At 40.8% G+C, this 13776-nt stretch overlaps 1 protein-coding gene across 2 annotated transcripts in view; it reads right to left on the bottom strand.

Moving 5' to 3' along the window:
* The window catches only part of SLC35F1 (solute carrier family 35 member F1), a 375908-nt gene that overhangs the window by 25957 nt on the left and 336175 nt on the right, over nucleotides 1–13776 (bottom strand). For both annotated transcript variants that reach the window (XM_074948302.1, XM_074948303.1), the window contains exons 6-7: nucleotides 10446–10498; nucleotides 5796–5950 (exon numbers count right to left, since the gene is read on the bottom strand). In XM_074948302.1, coding sequence (XP_074804403.1) covers nucleotides 5796–5950; nucleotides 10446–10498 — 208 coding nt within the window. The remainder of the gene's footprint in view (nucleotides 1–5795; nucleotides 5951–10445; nucleotides 10499–13776) is intronic.

Here is a 13776-nt window from a genome sequence, read left to right as displayed (position 1 = left end):
CAAAGCACAGAAAAGAGTCACAAAAATGATTCAAGGGCTAAAGAAAATGCCTTACAGTGAGTGACTCAAAGAGCTCAATCCGTTTATTTTATCAAAAAGAAGATTGAGAGGTAACTTGATTACAGCATGTAAGTAAGTACTGTCATGGGGAGGAAATACTGGGTGCTATAGGGTTCTTTAATCTAGCAGAGAAAGGCATAATGAGACCCAATTGTTGGAAGCTGAAGCCAGACAAATTCAGATTGGAAGAAAGGCACAATTTTTTTAACAGTGAGGTTGATAAACCACAGGAACAAACTACTGAGGGAAGTGATATAATCTTCATCTCTTGATCTTCTTAAATCAAGACTGGATGCCTTTCTATATATATAGGAGGTCCATTATAGCCTTTAACTCTATGAATCTCTTAAATTATACTTTCCAGGGTCATGTGACTAAGGCTACCTTGATGTCCTTATTTCAGCCCATAGTATGCCTAGGCATTGCAATACCGATATGGTATAAAAATATCTTGCATTTATTTAGCATCTTCCATTCTGGCTGATCTCAAAGCACTTTCCAAATCTTGGATATGGGAAACATCTCCAAAACAGAGCTAGCTTAGTGTGGAAGGTGAAAGCTTTTTAAGAGACTACAGCAATATGACACAACAGCTTAGGGCAGGAGATGAAGAACTGAAACTGCAAGATGAAGGCAGAATGTAATGCAAAATAAATAACATCCCGTCTACCCGTGCTTCACACTAATGGGCTACCTGTGCTGCAGGACATTGATAAAATGCATGTGACTCTGAGGGGCATAGCTCACTCTATTGTTGCCTTCACTGTTTGATGTCCATACATTTTCTTTTATATAGTTTAAAAAAAATTAAAATTCCTTATATATAAATTGTAGTTAGTCTGAAATATAGCAGCAACCTTGACACTATAATGAAACTAAGGGACAGAATGTGGCTGGCCCTGCACAAGTGTGAATGGCAGGAGAGAGGGCAAGAACTTACTCTCCTGTTACACAATTGCATAGGGGACAGACATAATCCCAGTGTGAACTGCAAGAACAGGGGAAGTATTAGCTTCACAGACATTTCCACACAGGAAGAGACAAGTAACTTGGAATGAAAATGAAGGCTCTACTATAAGACCAGAGACCTGATTCTCTGTCTTCTCTGTTCCCATCTCTGATCCAAGTAACTTCCATTAAAGTACTGTATATGGGAATTACTCATATCTAAGGCCATGTTTTAGTCATGGGTATTTTTAGTAAAAGTCATGGACAGGTCACAGGCAATAAACAAAAACTCATGGCCCATGACCTGTTCATGACTTGTACTATATACTCCTGACTAAATCTTGGGGAATGGGGTGGCCTGGAGGTGCCATGGGTGCTGGGAGGGAGACCCAGGGGGGTGTTGCGGGTACTCAAAGGGTAGCCTGGGGGGGGACTGTGGATGCTCAGGGGGGCCCGGTGCTGTGGGGAGTGGGTGGTGGTGCACAGCCTGGGACCCATGCTGGTGCTGTGGTGGGGTGGGGGGCGGGGTTTGGCAGGGCTCGCAGGCTCCCTACCAGGCTCCACGCCTCCCCAGAAGCAGCGACATCCCTCAGGGGAACCACGGTCAATGGGAGCTGTGGGGGCAGTGCCTGCAGGCAGAGACAGCGCACAGAAGCCTGTGGCCGTACCTCCCCCTAGGAGCCGAGGGATATCTCTGCTTCCGGGGAGCCCCCCACAAGGTAAGAACCACCCAGAGCCCTCATCCCCTCCCATGCCCCAACCCCCATCCCCCCATCCAAACTCCTGTTGCTGCTGGGGAGGGGGAGCAGTGGCCTGAGACTGCCCAGCAGCAGCTGGTGCAGCTGGCCACTGCAGAAGTCATGGAGGTCACTGAAAGTCACGGAATCCATAACTTCCATGACCTCCATGACAAACTTGCAGCCTTGCTCATATCCAGTGGGAATGGGACAAGGTGACAAGGTCCTGTTTTGATATGGTGTGGCTGAAGGGGAGGTGCAGCCTAGCCTGCCCTCTACTGGAAGTTTCAGCTTGGGACCTGAAAAGGAAGCAGGCACCCACTCCAAGCATCAAGCCTTCTCTGCTTCCTGACTCAGGCCACTTAGTTCCACTGCTTCCCTCTCTTCCTTGGGGTGTATGTATGTTACCCAGTCTTTGTGGCTCTTTATATCTGGTCCTCCAGTCAAATGAAGCCACCCATACTTGGGGTACCATCCCACAATACAACTGTCCACTTAGGCCAGACTGATCTGTTCACTCACTGCAAGAGGTAAAGTAAGCCAGGGTCATGTAACAAAAAAATCAAAAGAAATGAAGTCCAAACAAACTGCCTTCTCAGTCTCCCACCATGGGGACTCCTCAGACTGGAAGGAGAGAGGCAGGCTGTTTCCCTGCGCACCCCCAAGTTGCTACCTCTTCCTGCTTAAGTATATACTCTGATGTGCAGGCTGAGTAAAATCCACAGGTTATAATAGGACCTCTGCCTGGCTCTGTTTGGTGGGAATTAAGCCTTTCCCTGGCTGTGTTAGCGTGGAATTTACCCACCACATCACAGCCCACATAGAACTCATTTTCCCTGCCACCACCAATGTATTTCACAAAAGCTAAAAAACAAGAGAGAGAGACCTAGAGAGAGACTGGGAGAGTGTATGGCCTGATTCAATATGATAGAAATAGGAAAACCAAACTCCTTTAATTCCTTGTCTTAATTCTGTTTTAGGACCCTGATGGACCTTATTTTTCAAGTAGGGAGATGGCTAGATCACTCTTGAGAGACAGGTCAAAGGGTTGCACCTGGGCCAGAAGAGTCAGAAGGCAGGGGGATAAATGGAATGAAAATTTATGCTGTGCTTAAGATGTTAATTCAGTAAGGAGAATTATGCAGCTACTTGACAGGGCATTGATAAATATCTTTCTCTCACAAGCAGAACATTTGGACTCAGTTACTGATTTAAAAAAAAAAAAAGACTTCCAGAGCATTTAGTTGGCAGAATTTGAATAGTTTGATTTGTTTTTTAAAAAAGAACTGCAATTTGCATACTCAGTTAGAAATCTATCTCAAGTTGCAAGCCACAAATAATTATATTTTATTAATATATAAAAGTCACTTCTTACATTATTAATCTTCCATTAGAGTTGAGTCTGAGATACATGCTATATTTTTTGTTTACTACAGACTAACATTTGGGGACTGGCCAATATAATACAGAGACACTAGCATATGGGGTGCATATAATACCTATAGATGCTGGTTTATTTATAAGCATACTGTCCTGTATATCAAGATAGCATGAGTCCTTGTTGTAAGAAGATAAAATATTAACAAATCAAAACACTTCAAATATAATCTCTTCTTCACTTTGGTTTCTGAGGCTGTAAGCCCAGTAAAACTCATTTCCTGTATTTTCCACGGATTTTCATAGATTTACTGCTGTAGGTGCAATAAAGCTGTCAGGTGATAAAAGTAGTGGCACAGGGAAAAATCATAACTGTTTCTTGAAAGCCTCATAAAATTATATTCTGTAAGGGGCACTAAACCACTCAGATGATTCTAATTTAGCATAAAGCCATTTGCTGTGGAATGGGGCTTCACCCATTGGTCAGCACAGCAATAAACAGAAGAAGAGGTGCATCAGAAGAAGAGGTACAGATGGGCTGGGAACAGAACAGCTTTTCCGAAACTAGAAAACATGCACTCCTAGAAGGGGAATTAATTTAGGTCATTTAATGCATATGTATGAGACTTCATTATTTCATGCAGGGAGCCCGCTTTACAACTCTCCTTCATATAAAAATCATACCTGAGAGTAAACCAGAGAAAAAGACCAGAATAAGGATCAGAACAAGAGAAATTAATTTGATATGTAAAAAATGTTCAGACAGCTAGAGCTGGAATTTTAATCCAGCTCTTTTACCAATCCCTTTTCCTCTTTTTAAATTTTCCTCCCCAGTGATCATGAAGATTGTGAAAGGAGACAGATTGGCAGCACTGAGATTGGTACTGCGTTGGTGTAGAGGCAGGGCAAACTTCTCCACACTTCCCAATGGGGCTTCCAACTGCAGGGATTATTTTACTATTGTTATTAATTATATCTCTCCTGGTAGCAATCACCTTCTCTGAGTGGAGACCAAGGCCCCATTGTGCTAGGCACTGCACACATGTATATAACAGAAAATGCATGCCCCCAAGAGCTTATGAATGTGGGTCATTCTTCATGATAATTCAGTCCTCAAAGTCTGGGCTGGGACTGCTGGCAACGATATCAATTGATTATTTTTTTTTAAATTTATTTTATAGAAATGAAACAAAAATGGAACCATTTATCCATCCCCTGCACTTTAGGGTTCAGGTAAAACTGGACCAAGATCCAGCACCAGGGTTTGTTTTGCAAAACCAAAATCACACATCTTTTTGTCCATCTCTATCTGGAGCAAACATGGGCCAAAACTAAAATCACATGTCCAATTCTTGCTATCCTGCGGAATTATAATGATTTGGACAAAATGGGACCTGGATCTGATTCTCCTGTTGTGGAATATGGATGGCTTTGCTAAGGCAAAATGACCAAAGACATTGTGAAAGCAAATCCACCCTGGGTTTGTCCATCTCTGTTTTTTGTGATGTGGCTACTTGTCCTCAAGAAACTGGACGAACACAGCTAAGCACATTTCACTATACGACTCCAAGCAGCCATCAGATAGGAGCACTTTTCAGTCACTAGTGATTTGAACTGGTGATCTAGAAGTAAGGGACTCCATATCCCTTAATCAGTCCTGTGGTCCAGCAAGCACCCTCTACAGTGTGTTTTTAATTTAGTTTTGGATTCCATATGCATCTTTATTTGGTATCTGCAATGCCGTTGAAGAGTCATTAGCATGAAATAATAGGCAAATAAGAAATTTTGTTCTTGGGTTGGGCCCTGAAGTTTTGCATGTGGACATTTCCTCACCATTCATATACATTAAACCCTTACTCTGGATTGTTTGCCAGGCCAGCATCATCAGGCTTTCATTTTCCTCCACTAGTTTCCAGGCCACCATTTTCCCCATTAAGTCACCTCCCTTTTCTGAATAAATCATGGCTACATAGCAATCGCCTCCAAGAGCATAATGCCATTTTTAAGATGGCCGCCCAGGGAGGGTTGTGAATAGTGTGACATAATCCCTTGCAACTGGAGGCCTAGAGTGTGGCCTTTGCCATGTTCTAAATATCAGATGGCTTGAGAGCTAGAGGTTTGACTTTATCATAAGTCTCCTTCACGTTCTGATACACTAACAGCCAAGCCATTGGGACAGCTGACAAAAAGGACATTTTTGCAGCTATGTTTTGGACAGCTAAGAGACATCATGCAAAAATAATTCAACAGTTAAAACTATTTCAGATACAGTATGAAACACAAAACAAGCTCATCACCTTGCAAAAATATGTTAAGGGATCTGTTAATGGTTTATAAAGTGACTTTCCCCTCACACACCAGTTTGGCTCTGGTCAAGGATGGGGGTGAGGGATTAAGTAGGCATGGAGACTGAATTAGCTTCTCCCTCAGAGTGGTAATTTCAGAACAAAGGAGAAGCACACAAAAAGTGGTTTACATTGGGGGAAAGGAGAGTACTGGGAAGACTGCACTTTTAATAAGTAATAACAGATATATCAAAAGTTCTCCACTTCACTGCATAGACCCATCAAAAAAACAGCAGTTCTCGTTGTGGTCCTTAGACTGATTCATTTCTCTGCACTGACACTACTTCAGACAGAGTCATCATTCAAATACATAATCTATTCAATTTACCTTGTAGTTAAAGAGGAATAATCCACAGAATAGGCTGTACAGGTCAGCTGTGAGCAGGGAGAGGTTGACTGCAGTAGCACTGGTTTTCTTAATGACCACTGGCATGAAGCTATAGAGGCCAAACATACAGGCACTAAAGCCAACATACAGCAACCCTGGGAGAAGAGGAACAAGATAAAATGATATACCACAGTCTATTCAAAGGTCCAATATTGCCTGAATTTGTGTGGTGAGAAAGAAGAAAGCCACACTGTTTAAAAAAGAATTAAGAATATTTTTTTCAAAGAACATTTATTTAAATTATTAACCTGTGTATATATTTATAGACATACTTGGAGCATTAATATAAATATGTACTATACCAGTGGAAATGTAAAATCCTCTAATAAATCATGCAATCGCTACGAATGTCTAAATCACACAGGGCCAGATCCCCAGCTGATGTAAGCTGTTACAGCTCCACTGAAGTCAGTGAGCTACATCAATTTAAATCAACTGAGAATACGACTGATTAAATATGAGAAATGTGTACCAAAACCTGTGTACTAACAACTGTTTTGCAGATATCTTGCCTGGTGTGGTATAAATAGCGTAAGTCATCATGGCAGACTACAGGTTTTTCATTCATTAGGACAATCACACAATCAATAGAACTTGGTGTCTAATTCATAATGAATTATTTATTGAACAAATTACACCTGTTCTGTTTTTGAATTGTCTGTGAGCTCATCACAATTTATTCAAATGTGCTGGATATTCAAAATTATTCAAATAATACATTCTGTGAATAATTTTTGGCCTGTAGCTTGTTTGACAGGGGTTTGCTGTGAATATTCTAAATTAGAAATTCATGCTGTTTTGATTGGGCACATAATTCGTATGCTGCCCGCTGGATGCCCATGTTTTTGTGCCCTGACTGGATGAATGCAATTCTTCAGTGCTGCTACACCTTGACATCAGATGCTATGGTTGGATAGCCCATCTGGGTTGTTGTCAGGCAGCCTGCATTGAGACACTGAAGTTTCTCCATGACATTTAGAGCACCAGTCACTTAAGCAGGTTTTCATCAAAACTCTCTTCACTCATTCAGAAGATCACAGGTGACTGTGTGTGGCTGGCTTCATTTTTACATAAGAGAATATTTCCATCCCCTCTTAGACATGTTAAGCAGCTATGCTGTGTGTCTTGCAGATGCCACTGCCATTGAGCAAGAAGCAAGCTAACTACGCATCCCAGTGCAGATATTGCCTTTTCAACATTTTGGACCAGTCCAATAACACAAAGTGTTTTGTAGTTCCCATGAGAATAGCTTTACTATTAAAACAGTATCTTCTATTAATTGTGAATTCCTCTTAATGGGAAATGAAACAGTGTGTTTTGGGGCATCCCCCAAACTGGACCTAATCCTCTAAGGTGCTGAACATGCTCAGTTCCCACTGAATTCAACAGGAGTTGAGAGCATTCAGCACATTGCAGGATTAGACCCATAAAATGGATTATACTGCACTTGCAGATAAAGAACTGTCCAATGGACAGGGCAGTGGGCTGGGAATAAAGAGACCTGCAGTCTGTTCCTGGCTCTGCCACTGATCTTTCATGTGACCTTGGGCAAATCCCTGTACAACTCTGTGCCTCTATTTACTCTCCCATCCTTCATCTGTCTTGTCTATTTAAATTGCATGCTTTTCAGGACAAGGACTGTCTCCTACTATGTGTCTGTACAGTTCCTAACACAGTGGAACATCTAGGCACTGATGTAATATAAATAATACATTCTATTAAAAAAGTAATTTCACTTAAAAAAAACATCTGAAGCCCTACCAGGGAAGAATTCACAACAGCAATTATTTGGTGGTAAATCCCAAAGCAAGGTTTTTTTTTAAAAACTCAACTTCTCCACTCATCTGCACTCAAGCAAATGATAATTCCACTGCTACTGGATGTTGCAATGTGTGCATGAACTAAATTTAGACTCATGCTAGCCCTTCAGAGGCATTGACTTAAAACTGCAGAGAATCTGATACCCAGAGCCTTGAAAGTACAAAATAAGGAATTAACTGATAATAACAATGGATAAAGTCCTGCTGATTTTGTATCTTTTTTTTTAAAAAGGTACCCAGCAAACAAATGCTACCATAATACTCATGGTTTGGATCTCATAGAAGCAGTTCAACAGAAGTATACCTTTGTATAAAACATATATAGTGGTCATCCTAAAATATCAGCAAATGCCCATAGTTACCACACATTGGTATCTGAGATATCACAGTTTCAATCTATACTTAGAATATGAAATCACTGTTGTGAATGTTGTATGGTAGGTGGCAAGAGGCCATCTTTCATTATTTATTAGGTTGCCTGCTATGACTTTATCACTACCATTCAAAGGGCTGAAGATTTAACTGTGCTAGGCCACAGGTTTAAATCTGCTGCACAGGATAACTATTTAGGACAAGCAAGGTTGTGTCCTCCTTGATGTAGTCTTGTCAATCACTACTTGACAAACTTACAATGCTGCCAACGCAATGGGAAATGCACCAAGTACAGTAGAAGCCAGGGAAGAATTCAAAACCATACAAAGTTATCATCATTTTATCCATGTTCTTTGGCAACTCAACCACATTTCGAATTATTGCACTCGCAAAACAAGTACAGCTGTACACCATTCTTGGCAGGTTGATTTCCTCCTTCTACTCTTACAAATTGTGACTAACTTGGGAAGACATTTTAATGGCAGTGGAGACCACCGAGTGTGACTTTATTTTAAGGGCACACTTAACTAATCCTGAATTACAACAGAACTCTTGTGTAGCTACATATGACATCCACATAACTCAGAGATGAATTCACTATGATGATTGCTAGTACCATCAGTTACAAATTAATTCATGATCATAGGCTTCTTAACATGAAGAGTTACCAAGCTCTGCTAGAATTTTGTTAAGGATCTCAGACGAATGAAAGCAAATGAATCTACAATCTGCAGCATGGTTTGTTCCTCAGCTGATACTTTAACTGATTTGTCATTTAGTTTTCAATCTCGTGTAAAATTTCCAAGACTCGTAGTGACAATGCTTCATGACAGATGCATTGCTCTGTTAAGGTTTAGGATAATTAGAGGAAATAGTGACTAAAGCAGTAAAGAAAGGAACAAACTACCATGTTACTTATCACTCCACTTCTCAGAGATTCCCTATATAACCAGCTGATTTCCATATTTCTGAGGTGATACCTTGATGCTCATTTTGAAACTAGGTTAACAAGATGCTGTTGCTGTATAATCAAAGCCTGATCTCCTGCTCAGTATTTCAACCTCTTGCACAGAATGTGGTATTGTGTGTTATCAGCATTCAACTAAATGCTTCTATTGTCACAGATGCCAACCGTGATGTTTTAGGAACTAGCTGTCCCTAAATGTTGATTTTTCAAAAAGGGGAAATAATTTGCTTGAGTTATCAGAACAGAATCTTAGACTCAAACTCATTTTCCAACTTGAAAAGGGAATAAGCCACCCAGTGTGCAAAGTGAATCACTACAAGTTTCATAGTCCAGCTATGCTGGAAGGACAGGTGGCACTGGATGTGGTTTAATTAGGCCACAACTTTATTCTTAACTGTCTGGGAGTAGTTGGCAGATAAATGTATAAAGTGCAGGTTGTCATATATACTTGGGGGGGCTTCCAACAGCCCTCCCCCTTACCCATCCTGGACCCCAGCCGACCTGCTGTTGGAACCTCGCCATCTCCGCTCCTCGAAGGAGGGGGAGTTGGCTCCCTGCTGTGCAGTAATAAGAGCCCCGAATCCCCCATGTTTCTGATTCTTTAACAAATACCTCCTTTAAATCCTTTACCAATCCATTTTATCTGGTCCAAATAAAAGAGGGCTTTCCCTGACTGGCATGGACCTCTATAGTACCCCTTCTCTTCTGGTCACCTGGGAGGAGGGATGGGTCAATGTTCCCACACGGACATGCTCTGCAGCATCTGTAAAAGTTGCTCCATTCCTCTCTAGCCCCTTAATGAGGTACACACCTTCCTCCAACAAGCCAAACAATGGTGCCCCCACCCCCCTCTTAATATGCAGTATCGTCATTGTGCATGATGCTACCAAAAACTTACTTGAAATACATGTCTGTTACAATTCACCAAGTTCACTTGGAGAGCAATTAACTATCTGCATGCAGAAATGCTCCTCTGAGAAAAGGTTTTATGGACCTGCGAAATCCAGTGCAGGCAATTTTCTTTTACAGTTTTTTGTTAAGTTCTGTTTTCTTTCCTTTGCACTGAGTGTAAAATGTTGGCTTTTAACAACCACTATGGTTATTTGTCTCAGTGCTGCACTGAATCTTGGAATGAGAAGCCTGTTATTGGTGAGGTCACCCTGCTACTAGAGTGATTTACTTATGACATTCACATGCTTCTTCTCTGCCTAAAGCCTAATGGTGCAGGGAATATATAATATGGCAGTGGGAGAAGTGGGGGCATAGATCGTTTCAAAAGGTTATGAGGCATGGAGTTCCAACCTTTGACAGTAGCTTGCTTGAATATAGCAAACCTTGCCTCCTTTAGCCCTCCCACACTCCTCCCTAAGAATTATTCCTCCTGTTGCTTTCTTCAGCAGCAGTCTTCAATGAAGTGAATTATCTTCTTACCTATTTGCCAATCCCAGGGAACTTTTAACAACTCCTTGTGTTCCATTATTGCACTGGAAAAGAAAAGAAGGCAAAGTTTGATGGGAAGGAACAGAACTTAAATTACTTCCACTCATGCAATTCATATGGTGGACAACACAAAATGAATAGCCTTATAACAACAGACTCTGAAAACAGCTATACAGACCAAATGCAGTCGGACCTAGATAACCCACTTTGGTTTTATCCCTATATCTGTGTGTTGGAAAGATCTTTGTGCAGTAATCAGATTTTATAGCATGTGATTTGCCCTGGTTTATCTCCAAATCTCTGGCTGTTAATCCAGAGCTGCCCATCCCCCGCCCCCTCTGCACTTTCATACCGGCCTGACCTTTGGGACTTAATATTCTTAAAGCTTTTGAACTTTAAGGATTGATAATGTATCTGCATGAGTTATACACTCTTCAAAGCTCCTCTGCAGTGTAGAATAAATACAATGATGAGTAAATCACAGACTTGAGGTGGCAGATTTCATAGAATGGTCTTGGGTAAAACATCCAGTGCTACAATTTGTCAAACATTAAGAGAGAAACCACGTAATCATCACAATAAAACTCAAGAAACAAAACTAAGGGTGGGCCAAACTGAAGGAGTCCATTCAGGATTTAGTTTCAAGGTTAACTGAATTTTAGAAGCCCATTAACACGAAGACCCTTATTATTTGTGTTATTGTAGTGCATAGGAGTCCCTGCTATGGACCAAGACCCCATTGTGCTAGGCACAGACACAGAACAAAAAAGCGGTCCCTGCCCCAAAGAATTTATAAAGACAAAAGACAAGAGATGGATACGAATAGATGGGGGAGTATAAGGAAATAGTGAGGTGCCAATAAGGCCCCCCATGCTCTAATGATGGGATCCTACAGGTCAGGACTCCTCCTAGCTAGTTCGCCACTCAACTAGCCTTCTCTGGCCTGTGATTTGGGGATGAAACCCTGCTGTGCAGGGCTCTTATGAGTTTTTGATTCTTAAGGTGAAGATCCCCCTTTCCTCTCATTTACAGAGAGGCTTAAAATAATTCTGAAACAATTTTCAAAAAGCATAATATGCAGCTACCACTTTTCTTTATTATTATTATGAGTTTCCAGCTGCACCCACCAGGCACAAGACAAAAGGAGGCACGGTTCCTGTCCCAAAGAGCTTGCACTCCAAAAAATACAAAACAAAGAGAGAGATGCATGGGAAAGGAAAGGGGACCCACAAACAAGTGATAGAACACACTATGTATGCTTCAGAGTTTTCATGACAATACTTTTGCTTAGCTTTCTAATATATAAATATTTAAGAATATAAGAATGTCCATACTGGGTCAGACCAATTGTGCATCTAGCCCAGTGTCCTATCTTCTGACAGTGGCCAATGCCAGATTCTTCAAGAGGGAATGAACAGAATAGGGCAATTTCAAGTGATCCATTCCCTGTCATTCAGTCCCAGTTTCTGGAAGTTGGAGGTTTAGGGACAACCGCAGCATGGGGTTGTGTTTCTGACCATCTTGGCTAATTGGCATTGTTGGACTTATCTTCCATGAACTTATTTAATTATTTTGTTAACCCAATTATACTTTTGGCCTTCACAACATCCCCCGGCAACAAGTTCTACAGGATGACTGTGTGTTTGTGAAGAAGTATTTCCTTTTGTTTGTTTTAAACCTGCTGCCTATTAATTTCATTGGAAATTTAATTTTCCCTACTTCTTGTGTTACATGAACGGGTAAATAACATTCTTTCTATACCATTCATGATTTTATACACCTCTATCATACCTCCCTTAGTTGTCTCTTTCTTAAGCTGAACAGTTCCACGCTTTTAAACTTCGCCTTGTATGGAAGGTGCGGGGGTAGCATGGATTTATATAGTGGCATTATGTTATTTTCTGGCTTATTATCTAGCCCTTTCCTAATGGTTTCTAACATTCTGTTTTTTGGTTTTTTTACTCCTGCTGCATACTGAACAGATGTTTTCAGAGAACTATCCACATTGGCTCCGAAATCTTTCTTGAATGGTAACAGCTAATTTAGACTCCACCATTTTGTAGGTATAGTTGGGATTATGTTTTCCAATGTGCATAACTTTACACTTATCAACAGTGAATTTCAGCTGCCACTTTGTTGCCAAGTTTAGTGAGATGCCTTTGAAACTCTTCACAGTCACTTTTGAACTTAACTATCTTGAGTAATTTTGTATTGCCTTCAAATTTTGCCACCTCAGTGTTAACCCCCTTTCCCAGATTATTTATGAATATGGTAAACAGTTCAGATCCTTGGGACCTATTTATTTACCTCCATCTGAAAACTAACCATTTATTTCTATCCTTTGTTTCCTACCTTTTAACCAGTTACTAATCCATGAGAGGACCTTACCTCTTATTCCATGACTACTTAGTTTTCTTAAGAGCCTTTGGTGAGGTACCTAGTCAAAGGCTTTCTGAAAGTCCAAGTCCACTATATCTACTGGATCACCCTGGTCCACATATTTGTTGATACCCACAAAGAATTCTAATAGATTGGTGAAGCATGATTTCCCTTTATAAAAGCCATGTTGGCTCCACCCCAACATACCATGTTTATCTATGTGTTTGATAATTTTGTTCTTTACTATAATATCAGCCACTTGCCCTAGTACTGAAGTTAGGCTTACTCACCTGTAATTGCCAGAATCACTTCTGGAGGCTTTTCAAAAAATGGGTGTTACATTAGCTACCCTCCAATCATCTACAGAGGCTGATTTAAGTTAGTAGTTCTGCAATTTCATATTTGAGTTTCTTCAGAACTCTTGGGTGAATACCATCAGGTCCTGGTGACTCACTACTGTTTAATGTATCAGTTTGTGCCAAAGCCTCCTCTACTGACATCTCAATGTGGGACAGTCCCTCAGATTTGTCACCAAAAAAAACCAAAAAACCAAAAAAAACCCAGCTCAAGTGCAGGAATTTCTCTCATCCTCTGCAGTGAAGACTGATGCAAAGAATTCACTTAGTTTCTCCTCAACGGCCTTGTCTTCCTTAAGTGCTCCTTTAGCAGCACCCCGATTGTCCAATGGCCCCACAGACTCTTTAGCAGCTTCCTGCTTCTTATGTACTTAAAAAAAAATTCTGTTAGTTTTTGTGTCTTTTGGTGTTTGCTCTTTCAAATTCTTTCTTGGCCTGGTTTATTACACTTTTACATCTGACATGCCAGAGTTTATGCTCCTTTCTGTTTTCCTCACTAGGATTTTACTTCCAATTTTTAATGAAAGTCTTTTCGCCTCTAACCACCTGTTTTATTCTGCTGTTTAGCCATGTGGCATTTTTGGTCC

Source organism: Natator depressus, chromosome 3 (assembly GCF_965152275.1).
Source record: "Natator depressus isolate rNatDep1 chromosome 3, rNatDep2.hap1, whole genome shotgun sequence".
Classification (NCBI taxonomy): domain Eukaryota; kingdom Metazoa; phylum Chordata; order Testudines; family Cheloniidae; genus Natator; species Natator depressus.
Note: the sequence above shows the minus strand (reverse complement) of the source record. Positions and strands in the feature narration are given on the sequence as shown.